The 13,656-nt window shown below is 41.2% G+C and overlaps 1 protein-coding gene across 1 annotated transcript in view; it reads left to right on the forward strand.

Moving 5' to 3' along the window:
* Window positions 1–435: 435 nt before the first annotated feature.
* NSMAF (neutral sphingomyelinase activation associated factor) overlaps window positions 436–13,656 on the forward strand; it is a gene marked incomplete at its 5' end in the record, with an annotated part of 59,215 nt that continues 45,994 nt past the window's right edge. Inside the window, 5 exon segments of the mRNA XM_014589925.2 lie at window positions 436–525; window positions 4,193–4,271; window positions 4,369–4,436; window positions 4,515–4,551; window positions 8,389–8,439. Of these exon segments, the coding sequence (XP_014445411.1) occupies window positions 436–525; window positions 4,193–4,271; window positions 4,369–4,436; window positions 4,515–4,551; window positions 8,389–8,439 (325 nt within the window).

Below are 13,656 nucleotides of genomic sequence, written 5' to 3' on the forward strand. Positions count from 1 at the left end.
CATATGGTCTTCTGGGAGTGACAAGATAAATTCACATAACCAGGACACGTGACATGGAAGGGAGGTATGTGGTGGGGAGGAGCCGGGGAAGCCCAGTGTGTTCAGTCAAGGGACACAAACGATCAAAATTTCACAGCTGGGAAACCGCCAAGTTTTGTTCAGCAATGACTGGTTTCCCTGGCGATTTCTGCACAGGGCTAGCACTTCTACCTGGTGAACTGTCATTTGGACACAAGGGTGTATTAGACCCGGAGGGCTGGCCGGGCTCTGTACTTTTGTCCCATGCTGATAGAGGGGCACATCTAGCATACATGGACGCTTCTTAGATGCTTGTGAAAGTAGTGAATGGAATAGCACTTGGAGATCAAAGCTGTGGATATATTGCTGTCTTACACTTTTAAAACAAATGTGAAAGACGTTGTTTCCCCCATTCAGATTTTCCTTGCTGCTGCTGAACTTGGAGGAGTACTACTTTGAACAGCACACGGCTCATCACATTCTGCTCCAGGGCAGGGTCCCTGAAAGGTACGAGCTGTCAGGGCCCTATGGGCAGACGGGCCTTCTGATGTCGGGATTCTAAAACATTACTGTTGATCATATAGGGACTTCTCATTTCCTTCTCATGGGAGGGTCATGAGAAGAGTAGAGTGATAAGTAGCCCTCATAACTTCGAATATTTTTAAGGCTTAAAAAGCATTCACTCTAAGGGACCACCCGGTGGCGTGGTAGGTAAGGTGGCTGGATCTCACATGGCCAACCTGTGGTTTGAGTCCCAGGCCCAAAGGCTTGGAAAACACACTGCACAGGTATGTTTGCATGATCCAGATCCTGAGATGAAAATGGAAGAGAAGGGATTGTGGAGTGCTTTCTTACTTGCCCTCTCTCTGTTCCTCTGTCTCTCTCTGGTGAGTACATGCCTCCTCTAGCAAAATGGGGGGTGAGGACATTCATTCTAATTTCTCTAGCAAAAGTTGTGGTCATCCCAAACCAGTTAGATAGGGCTCCGATCCAGTCCATCTCATTTTTTGTGTGTCCCTCTTGTATACTCAGTGTATTGTGCTTTGAGCTATTTGGGCTACCTTGTTATAAAATAATGATTGTAAACCATAACAGTGTACAAAATCAGCACTTTCAAAATGAATAATGCAATTTGAACTAGAAGCAAAATCTAGCTTCTCTATATTTTAATAACTACAATTTACAAAGACAGATTTTTTTTAATCTTACCTTTTGAAAACTGTGTACAAAAGTGTGTAATTAAGGTTTTTCCCCCTCAGTTTTCTTAAGTTATAGTGGACAAATAAAGGCTGTATATATTTAGGTTGTACAATGTCATATTTTGATATATGTACATACTGTGAAATGATTACCACAATCAAATGCCTAACATAGTCGTCACCTCACATAGTTACCTTTTGTGTGTATATGTGGGGGGTGGTGAGAACATTTAAGATATACTCTCTGTGTAAATTTCAAGTACACAGTTCGGTGTTATTAACTACAGTCAATAGCTGTGCATTAACTTTCCAGAACTTACTCATCCTGCATTAAGGAGAGTGTGTGTACTTTGTCCACCAATCTCATTTTTTGTGTCTGTACATTTTACTTTTGCTTATTTTTATACCCTCAGGCCCTGGAAACTACTCATCCACTCTCTGCTTCCATGAATTCAACTTTTTTAGATTCCATACAAGGTCTTTCTATGCTTGGCTTTTTTCACTGAGCACAATGTCCTCTAAGTTTATCTGTGTTGTCACAAATGATAGGATGTCCTTTTTTAAAGCTGAATAGTACTTTTTATATGTATGTATTAGGTTGTCAGAAAAGTCATGATGCATTTTTGCACAGAAAATTATCTCTTATTATCTCTTATTTTCTTTATTCATCTGTCAATGGACATAGATTGATTTCAAATCTTAGCAGTTGTGAATAATGCTACAATGTACATCAAAGTGGAGATATATCTTCAACATACTGACATAACGTGTTTTGGGATCCAGAAATGGGGTTGCTGGATCATATAGAAGTTCTTTTTTAATGTTTTCTTTCTTTCTTTTATTAGAGATTTTTGCTATAGGGTATGTGCACTTACCAGAGAGACAGAAAGATACAGAGATACAGAAAGCAAGAAACCACCCACCAGGGGGATGGTCACACTCAATTTCTTCTCTTCCATTTTCCTCTCAGGATTTTGGGCATGTATGCACATGCCCCTGGTGTGAGTTTCAAGCCACCAGGTCTGGGACTCAAACCGCAGTCGACTACATGAAGTCCAGTGACGTAACCATTATTCTATCTGCTGGTCCCTTTTTTTTTTTCTGCTGGTCCGTTTTTTAAGATTTTTTTGACATGGGGTGTGTGGGCTCAGTGGAGAGAAAGAGAAACAGAGACCCGGGTGAGGGGTGTAAAATCACTCTCCAGGGAATGGCTGTGCTGCAATCCCTTCTCCTCCATTCTCCTGTCTGGATTTTGGGTGCACGTGCACCTAGCATAATTTTTAAGCCAGCAGGTCCTGGACTTGGACCATAGTCAGCCATGTGGGAGTCCAGTGCCTTACCCTCCATGTCAAATGCTGGCCTTTGGTGTTTCTTGAATTTTCATGGCTGTTCATTTCCATCGACATGCAGAGGTTCTTTCCCGTGTATCCTTGCCAACATTTGCTGTCTTTCGTCTTTTGGTAATAGTCATCCTAAATGGTGCGAGGTGATGCCAATGTGGTTTTCAGTGTGTTGACATCAAGGTGATGTCAATGTGCCTCCCTCCCCAATTTTTAATTAATTAATTATTTTTATGTGAGAGAGAGAGAGAGAGTGAAAAACGTGATGGAGATCGTTCTGCCGCAGCTTTGCAATTTGCTAAGACCACAGGGGTACACCGTCATACCTAGCCTGTTCAGGTTTGGCTAGGAATTAGACCCGGGCTTCCCATGCAGCCTCAGCCACCACACAGCAGTGCCTTCTCATTTGAACCACTGTGGCTGGGCTCCAGTATGTAGGTTTTTATTAGCTTCGGGAAAATCATGCATATTGGCCAAAACTAGCAAAATGCTCAAGCACGTTTCTTATTGAAAATTTGAAGAAGTCATATAATGTCCCAAGAAAAAATGACAATAATAAATTTTTAACTGATTTATTTGACTTTATGGTAGTAGACAGATAGTCTTTAAAATTACTTCTTTTCTTTCCTTTTTTTTTTTTTGGAGAGGTTTTTGCTATAGGGCGTGTGTGCTTGCCAGAAGGACAGAGAGACAGAAAGTGAGAAATCACCCCCCAGGGGGGATGGCCACGCTGAAATCTCTTCTCCTCCATTCTCCTCTCGGGATCTTGGGTACACAAGCACATGTGCCCAGTATGAGTTTAAGCCACTGAGTCCGGGACTCAAACTACGGTCAACTCCATGAGAGTCCAGTAACGTAGCCATTATGCCAACTGCTGGTCCCCAAATTGCTTATTTTCATGGAAAATTCCCTGAATGTCTATGAAGCCCAGAATCATTAAAAGCACTTTATGTGCTATATTAAAATTAAAATTTTTTATGTTTACCAAAAAAAAATCCCCTCACCTAATTGGTTTTAGATGTTTAGTGTCGCCTTCTGAATACTTCTTTGGAATAGAGGGAATTAAAAGTCAACAGGATTTATTGGAGAGGGGGTGCAGTCCATGTGTGTCGACCACGCAGGGCCTTAGTCCCCCTTTGAGAGCAGCTGTGAGGACCAGACAAGGAGCAGAAACAGAATGCAGGGTGGTGCTCAGTGAGTTAAGTCAGAATGGCAGTGTGTGCAGTCTCTGACCTCTGGGGAGGTGGCGAGCAGGGGATTTATGTTGCCATATTTTCTTTCTTTCTTTTTCAGAATTATTTTATTTAACTTTATTTATTCATTTACTTAACTTAATGTGACCAGAGAGGGACAGAGAAAGAGAGAGGGAGAGAAAGTGAGAGAGCAAGCCTCCTTATCTGGGACCTGAACTGAAGTCAGCCACGTGGGAGTCCAGCGCCCTTAATCGCCCCGCCATCTGCCAGCCCCAATGTTGCCTGCCATATTTTCTAAATTTCATACCTTCCTTTTTAGTTGTATTGTTGATTTTTCATTAGTTGATAGTTTTATCATCTACTTTCTGGTTAGAAGGTATTATGATTTCTTTGTGGCTTTTGTTATGTTCATTTAATAATTTTTTTGTACTTTGATCCCTAGGAAGATCAGAGGTTCCTTGAAAATATGTTCAAAATCAGTGATTTTTGAACCTGATGTAATATCCCAGCCCATCATTAAGGTAAATACTTTTTAAATGTGGACAGAGATGTTTCCATTTTTATGTGTATGTTTTACCTTTGCTTATTTTTATGATATTCTCTCTCAACCTTATCCAGATTCCTTTGAGAGATTGTATAAAAATAGGAAAACATGGAGAAAATGGAGCCAATAGACACTGTGCAAAGTATGTCATTTTCACTCATTTTAATTTTACCTGAACCAACAAGTTATACATATTTAATGACTTTTATCTGCATTTTAGGGCAAAATCTGGGAGAATTTCACTCATTTTCAGTCAGGTAAGAAGTACATAATAAGTTTCTTTTTCTAACCTGAATGAACACACACATATATATATATAGTTTAATGTGATGAAGTTATTTATTTGTAGAAATCCCAAATGAAGACCACTGGAAAGCTGTTTATATTCTTTTATAATTTAATCATTGAGAAATGTATTAGTTTAAAAATTCGGCCATTGAGAAATGCATTTTTCTGAAGATATGGTCCCCAGTGGGTTCCTTGATGTCCGCTAAGTGTGTGACGGCTGCGGACTGAGGGGCGTTGACAGTGTGTGAGTGTTGAGGTGAAGGGACTGCTGCTCCTCCTATAGCTGCTGGTCACTTAGAAGGTGGGAGGCCAGCACCATGCCACTTCAGTGTTCTCAGGGTGACTCAAAGCAAACACAGCCATGACTTGAGATGAGAAGTCTTGTGCCTTTGGGTCATGACCTTTTGTTCTTTCCAAATTTATTCTGTATCATTGAGATAACCCCTACTGTGCTCATTACAGACATTCAACACGGTACTGGCAATATAAGCTAGAGCATGGTTTTCTTCTGTCATATAATTAATTGGTCTATAGATACTTTTCAGAATTATAAACGAGAAGGGAGTAGAGCTCATCTTCCACTTTCTTTGGCTCTGGATTTTTTTCTTCATCATATTTAAAATGAAGGGGTTAGCAATGTTGTCTTGACACTGCGGAGCTCTGGGTCTTGGAAGTGTCGAGGTGTGTTCCTAGAATAATGGTTCTGTGGTCAAGGCAGTGTAGGAAAAACCATGAAAGCAGAGGTGCGGACTTGGTCGCTTTAGGACTCGACTCAAAGCCTCTCACTTATGAAATGCATCAAGGCCCTCAGAGAGGCAAATGGTGAGGAAAAGGGGGTGCTCCCAGCACTGAACTCTTGTTCACTGAACACTTGTTCATTTGTATATTGAAAATCATTTTACAAAAGCTGGGAAATAGTGGGTTTGATGATTTTGCATTTCTACCTTCTACTGTTCTGTTAATTTTGAGAAGAAACATTTTGCAGGCTGTCTCTGACTTCATATGGTTTCAACTGGATTTTGTGAGAACAGAGTCCTCTACTACTTCAGGAAGGGAGTACCATTATTACCACTGATAATGGTGGTAGTGGTAATAACGATGCCAGATCTGGTCTGCCTCTGTACTCTCCTGTGTAGAAGGATCATTACCTTATCCTGGTTACCTTATCCTGGAAAGTCTGAACCCTGAAAAGAAGAGGTATTTTTTTTTCAGTTGGAAGTAGGGTTTCCATGGTCAAAATATACATTTTATTGGGTCATCAGAAGTCGTCAAGACTTTTCCAGTGACCCAGTAGTTATTTCAGTAAAATTTTAATAACCTTGGGCCTAGAAATAAAGCCCCCAACTCCCTCTACCTATTTGGAATATTTTATAGACAAGTCCTCATATCAAACCAACTCAAAATCAGCTGAGTACCAAAGAGGCCTAGACCCAGCTACTCTTTCACTATTTTAAGTTCTCTGCGTCAGGTGCACAGGCAGGCAACTTTTGTGGGTTTTGATTATTTACTAGGTCACAGTGTCTCAGAAATAGGTCATCGTGCTTTAGATTTAGAGAGTTTTGCTTCTAAATTTTCAATTACTGCTAGAATAAAGAGGAGTGTGCCTGTGTTTGTGTGTGTGTGTTTATAAATAATAGTTTTAACCCAAGCATTCAGTAAGTCTTGTAGTCAAGGCTCTGGAAATACAGAGAAGAACAAAATACCCAAAGCCTCTCCCCCGATGGTCATTACTTTTGGATGGGGGAGGCAGATAATAAACAAACATCTTCTCTACTGTCAGGTAGTAATTGATGCTGTGAGGAAAATGAAAGCAGGACAGTAGAATAGAAAATGATAAGGAACGTTGCTGTGTTATTAGGTAAGAGTGATCAGGGATGGCTCCCAGAAACCCGGGAAGTATGAGGGAGTGAGCCCTGTGATTATCGTGAGCATGGCGTTCCAGGTACGGAGAGTGGCAGGGTGAGGCCCCCTTGGTGGGCACGTTCAACCCAGATGGAGGGTGTGGAAGTCTAGAAGGCTAGAGCAGGGTAAGGCCATGTCATGGAAGACCTCGTGGTAAAGATTTAGGTAAAAATACAGAGAGAAAAGCCCTTGGAGAACTGAAAGGAAGAGGCATGACATGATGATTCATGTGTCTTTGTCATCCTCTCTGGAGGCTAGATAGTGAGCATGTCGGGTAGGGCAGGGCTAGAAATGTGATGTCGTGTGGGGCAGGGCTAGAAATAGAGGTCCGTAGGGCATGTTCAGAAACCCAGGATGATTCTTCATAGGGGGATCCTTGTGCCTTTCATTGCAGTAAAGACCTGCAGAGGAGGAGGGTTGGTTCAGAATGTGACTTGGGATGCCTGTGGACCTCCGATGCAAGAAGCCCAGGAGACAATTGGGTTTCAGAGAGAAGGCTGAGGCTAGAGAGATAAACTGGGATGCTACAAGTTCCCAGGAACTTTTTTATTCTTTTTTTTTTTGGCGGGGGGGAGGTTTTCGCTATAGGGCACATGCGCTCGCCAGACAGACAGAGAGAGACATAGAGACAGAAAGCGAGAAATCACCCCCCGGGGGGATGGTCACACCGCAATCCCTTCTCCTCCATTCTCCTCTTGGGATCTTGGGCACGCACGCACACGCGCCCGGCGTGAGTTTTAAGCCACCAGGTCCAGGACGTGAACCGCGGTCGACTACGTGGGAGTCCAGCGACATAGCCATTACGCTAACTGCTGGTTCCCCCCAGGAACTTTTTAAAGCCCTGGCATGGGATGACATTTCCCAGGAACTGAGTGTGAATGAGAGGTCTGAGGACTAGGGTCCTACAGCTCTCCAGTGTTGGAAGCTGGCTGGTAGTCGGGTGCAGAAAGCAGACCAAAGAAGCAGCCAGTGAGGTGGGCAGGAACCAGGAGGTGTCAGGGAAGCCAGTGGAAGGCAAGACGCCATCAGCTCTGCCACATATTCTGAGAAGTGAGTCAAGGAAAATGAGAATTTGGTTATGTGGGGAATGCACGCCTCTTATGTGACAACGTGAGGAGTGGTTTCATTAGCATGGTGGGGATGAAAATCTGATAGGGTCCAAGAGAAAGTACAGTCAGTTTTTGCACGTAAAAAGGAACAGAGAAACGGCAGGAGGAGGATGTGAGATAGGGGAAGAAGGTGTGGGGGTTTTCTGTGGTGCATGCAAGATGGGAGATGGTGCAGTGCATGTTCTTAGGAGCAGAGTTTTTAAATAGCTGACAGGTGGAGGAGGGGTCCCCACTGTGTGCCCTAGAAGAGTGGCTGGCCTTGGAGAGCCCAGGCAGATGCTCTGTTGTAACAGGAGGAAAGACAGTGGTGAGGGCACCGACTATGAGAAGTGGATGGCTCTGATAGGTGCTATCACTTGTTCGGCACAGTTATTACTATATGGTGTGAGGACAGGGGACCGGGTGCCCAGATAACCACCAGAATTCTTTATGATAATGAATGTATTTCATACCACACTGACTTTGTTTATCCATTTTTTAGAAAATTTTCACTTAGATTAGCTTGTTTCCCATGTTTATCCAGTTACTTGGTATAAATGATGCCATTCATAAAACATCTTAGATATTTATTTATCCAACAATTGTTTCTATCTGTGACCTTGACAATTCTCTTGTTAATTTGACATTTGTTATTTAACATCAGAACTTTTAAGTCATACTGAAATTCAAATGCTTTTAGAAATAGAGATTATATAACAACTTAAAACCTTCAACTCATAATACCCTAATTATGGTTACTGTTTATAATGGAAAAGTTTGGTAATTCTTTTTTAAGTATTGATTTGTCTTTCTCAGGTGTATTTCATTAAAGAACATAATGTTGTTGCACCATATAAAATAGAAAGGGTAAGTAAAGTTTATCATATATTCCCAGCAATTTTACAGTGTTTTTGAGCAATAAGATTTTGTGATGCTATTAAGATCTTTAATCAAATAAATAACAATAGGTATTTAAAAGCTCATTACCTAGCAGATGTAACAGAATTACCCAAGAGAGCCGCAGACTTTATTCCAAGAGAATTCAATTAACTTTTGGCTTAAAAAAAAAAAAGTGCCTAATTGAAAAAAGAAAAAGCTTAAATGATTAGATTAGAAATCAGAATCAGAATATTCATCATTTATAAGGTGTTTTTATTGGCTATTACTGAAAATTTATTTGCCAATACATTACTGACATTTTATTTTTAAAAATATTTGAGAAATATTTATAGTTTATAAAGAACCCTTATTTGAGAACTCAATAATAATTTAGAAATACCTTTAATTGGGTAGATGCTATGAGACTTGAGAATGATGTTTGGTTTCCAGGACCTTTCAGGGAAACTTACACATTTCATTAATCATTCTGACCTTTAATTCTGTATGCTTCAGCTTATAGAGTAAAGGGGCAACTTGTACTAAAAGAGAGGGTTTTTGTGTTTGTTTGTTTGTTTGTTTTTTAATAGGATTAGGAGACAGGGCTAGTACTCCTTATAATGTCATCTTTGTGAGTTAGGAGAATCTGTCTGGTCTGGGCAAACACAGGCTGAACCTCAGCCCCAGTTGCAGCCTAGCATGCAGTTTTTAGCCAGCAGGTTGTGGAATGCACACACTGTATGTGCACTGGCCTTTGAGTTTTATGCATAAGAAACATTTACATGCTCTGATTAGTCAGAAATTATAAGCACCGATATTTAATTACACTCAGGTCATGCTGGCATTTGGCAGTGGGGTAGGACATTCTTCATGGTGTGGGGCTCTTCCTGTTATTACAGTCTCTTCCCATCCCATAAATGCTTCTAGTACACTGCTTCCCCTGTTGCTGTTGCAGCACCTGCTCACATTGACGGAACCCTCTGGGGGCAGTGGAACATACTCCCCCTTGTGTTGAGAACCAGGACCTAGGGTGCTCTCCCTCTACAGGCTCTTCTGAGACCCCCTGAAGTGCAAAGCTATACATGGCCCATTGAAAAAATAAGTGAAAGGAAATTAGAGTGAGGTTGTCTGAGCAAAGCAAAGCTCATTTGTTCCAATGTGATATAAAACAAAGGAGTCTCAGGTTAAAAATAAAAAAGGAAGAGAGTAATGGCAGAATAAGAAGCCTTAATCCCTCCTTCCTCCCGTGAAGACACTTATTCCACAACAAACAGACCAGTTCCCTTGTCAGAAAGCCAGAAATCAGTTAAGAGGACTCCACATCCAGGTGAGTGTGAAAGCAATCACATCAAAGCCATAGGAAACTCTGTGTCATCTCTTCACCATAGTCCATCTCCTGAAACAGGGTCATGTGGCTGACCTAGTGTCTGGTGTCTCTCTGAGGAGGAGAATACTGGACTATACATCCACTTCTGAAAATTCTGACTTTTTTGGAGGGGCTGCCTGAAGGACTGGTTTCTGTTTTCTGTCTCAAAATGTGGATGAACCCAGCATACTCTAGGTTCCCAGATGGCACTGAGAACCAAGAAGAGGTAGACATTGTGTTGCTCCTTCCGAGTATCCATGGTATAGCAGAGCCATCAGAGAGATAAAAGTCACAAGCTCCTGAAGGAAGAAACCAGTAAATCCCTCTAGTTAGGACATTATGTGCATATGAGCCGGGTAGACACATCCACAGGAAAGGTTTGAGAGGCCCCAGTAGCTCTAGCTGGGCTGATTGGTGAAGGTCTTTCCCTGTATGAAGTCAGATTCTAATGACTGAGGGAAGTAATTGTTTTTTCAAATGTGTAGATACAGCACAAAGTTACAGGGAACACAAAGAATCATAGGTCCAATCACCAGAACAAGATAAATCTCCAAAAACTAAAGAAAAGTAGGAAGCCAACAGGGTGGCATGGAGGCCAAGGTGGCTGAATTCCACATGGCCAACTTTGTAGATTGAGTCCTGGACCAGTGGTTTGAAAACGAGCCTGGGTGCATGTGCACATGTGCCCAAAATCCTGAGAGGAGAATGGAAGAGGAGGAATTGTGGTATGGCCACACACACACCTCTCCACCCCCCCCCAGGAGCTAATACCTCACTTTCTGTCTCTCTTTAGTTCTCTCTCTCTCTCTCTCTCTCTCTCTCCGGCAAGTACTTGCTACATGCACCTTATAGCAAAACTAAAAAAAAAAAAAAAAAAAAAAAAAAAAAAAGGTAGGTATATGAATTACCTGACAAAGAATTAAAATAAGTTATAAAGATACTCAGTGGGGTCAGGAAAGTGATGTATAGATAAAATAAGAATGTCAATAAAAAGATAGAAAATATAAAATACTGAACAGAAATTTTGCAACTAAAGAATACAGTAATTTTCACTGAAGTGAGAAATTCACTAGAGTTCAGAGCAGATTTGATCAGGCAGAAGAAAGTATCAGAAAACTTGAATACAGGTCATTTGAAATGATCTAGTCATAGAAGTCAAAATGAAAAAGAATAAAAAAGATTGGAGAAAGTCTTAAGGAATTAATGGGATACCTTCAAGTGGACCGAACACCTAGTATGGGTGTTCAAAAAGGAAAAGAAAGAAGGAACAGGAAATTATTGAAGAAATAATGGCCAGAAATCTTCCCAAACCTCAGGGAGGAGACGGACATCCAGATTTAAGTAGCTAATGCATTCCACTATGGAGCAGTCCAAAGATGCCCACACCAGGACACATCATAATCAGTTTGTCAGAAGCCAAAGGGAATTTTGAAAGCAGCAAATGAAAAGTGCTTGGTGGTGTGTAAATCAGTTTCAATTTTGGTACAGAAGTTGCTGAAAGTATTTAAAAAGCTAGAACTATAAATGTATGCTAAGGAATGCACACTATAAAAAGATGTAAGTTGGAATATCAGTAACAGGAGGGATGGAAATGTAAAGGTGTAGTTTTGTATGTGATTGAAGCTATCAGCTTTAAAGAGATAATTATAACATATTTTATGAAAGCCCCATGGTGACCACAAAGAAAATACTCATAGAAGATACACAGAAAAAAATGAGGAAGGAATCAAAGCATGTCACTACAAAATATCAACACAAAGGACAACAGCAAGTGAAGAAAAGAGGGACAAAATAACTATCAGACAGGAAACAACATAATAAATGGAATTAAATAGATTCTTTAGAAAAAACAGCAAAGGTATGTGCTGTCTACAAGAGACTCATTTTAGATTTAAGGGCACACATAGGCTGAAAGTGAAAGGATTAAAAAAATTCCATGCGGTGGTAACCAGAAGAGTTCAGGTTGGGGGACCAGCTTGAGGGTGCAGTGGTAATGCAGTGCTCTGTGGTGCTAGACCCACATGAGAAGGTCCTGGGCTCATGTCCTGAGGTCTCCTTGTATGTGCTGTGCAGGCACATGCATGTGTGCCTGTGAGCCAGGCCAGCTGAGGCTGAGGGTGCTTCATAGCATGGGGACCCACTTGGAGATGTGTATCTCTCTCTCTGCCTCTCATGGAAGAAATTAATAGATGAGCTTAAAAGAGAGAGAGAGCAGGGATGGCCATATGTATATCAGATGAGAAAAGCTTTAAGGTCACAAGAGATGAAGGACATTATGAAAAAGATAAAAGGGTCAGTTTACCAATATATACAACAATTACATATATTAGAGTGTCCAGAAAAACAAAGTCAATAGGATATATATGTGTGTGAGAGAGCATCAACATATTCATGATGATTGTATATATTATGAAAAAACTATAGATGGAATTCGGATTTTTTATGTGCCAAAATAAACTTGTGCTCTAATTACATGGAAGGCCCCTCGTGTGTGTGTACATACACTCTTACACACATTTAAGGGTGCATGTAGATGAAAAGAAGAGAGATTTATTTATTGTTAGGAATTAACTCATATGACTATCACTGAGTGAACCAGTGATGGGAATACCAGTCTGAGTCCAAGTCTGAAGCAAGAGAAAACCTACATCCCAGCGGAAAGAGGCAGAGAGAAGGAACTACTTCCTCCTTCTCCTTTACTTCTCTTCTGGCCCTCAGTGGAGGGATGAGGCTTGTGCACTTAGTCTACCGATTCAGGTGTCAACTCATATCCAGAAGTATCCTCACAGCACACTCAGAAATAGTGTGTACCTAGATCTGGGGCATCTTGTGGCCCGGTGAAGTTGTCTCATAAATTTAGTCATCATGGCATAGATGTGCCATCCTCTGAGTACTGAAAGATTTGAAACGATATGTATAGAACTGAAGGGAGAAGTAGACAAAATAGTAGATTTCAGTATGTTTTCAGCAGTGAGTAGAACATTCTGAGAACATCAAGAGGGAAGCAGAGGGCTTGACCGACACCGTAGACCATGGGAACCTAACAGACACTGCAGAGCATTTCACTCAACAGCAGGGGGCGCATTCTTCTCCAGGACCAATTGTGTGGCAGGTCACAGAACAAGTCTTCAATTTAAGAAGGTTGAAATCTTGCCATGTGTCTTTTTGGACAACAGTGGAATGAAACTAGAAATCAGGAGCAGGAAAAAAAAAATGGAAAACTCATAAATAGGTGGAAATTAAACAACTTACCCTCAAACAACCAAAGAAGAAATCAAAGCATATTAGAAAATATCTTGAGTAAAGAAAAACAAAGTGGGGCCAGTAGGTGCCGTAGTAGTTAAGGCTCTGGACTCCCACATTGCTAACCATGGTTTGAGTCCCAAACCCGGTGACTTGAAAATCATGCTGGGTGTGTGTACATCATGTCCAAAATCCCAAGAGGAGAATGAAGGAGAAGAGACTATGGCATGGCCATCTCCTGGTGGGGGTGATTTCTCAGTTTCTCTTTCACCATCTCTCTTGTGCACCTATGTGCCCTATGGCAAAAACCTTAAAAAATAAAAAAGGAAAAAGAAAAGCAAAGCAGCTTACTAAAACATATGGGGTGTAGTAAAAGCAGTTTTAAGAGGGACATTTATAGAGATAAATGCCTATGTTAAAAAAGAAAGATCTCAAATTAAAGCTCTACCTCCACACCTCCAGGAATTAGAACAAAATGGCAGACTAAGGCAGACTTAGCGGAAGAACATAATCACTGTAGCCGTGCATCCTGTGGGCTCGCCCTGGAGCTCTCCTCAGTGATGGTCGGGGGACCACATCAGGCAGGGGCATGCAGCCTT

Source organism: Tupaia chinensis, unplaced genomic scaffold, assembly GCF_000334495.1.
Source record: "Tupaia chinensis unplaced genomic scaffold, TupChi_1.0 Scaffold000046_3, whole genome shotgun sequence".
NCBI lineage: Eukaryota > Metazoa > Chordata > Mammalia > Scandentia > Tupaiidae > Tupaia > Tupaia belangeri.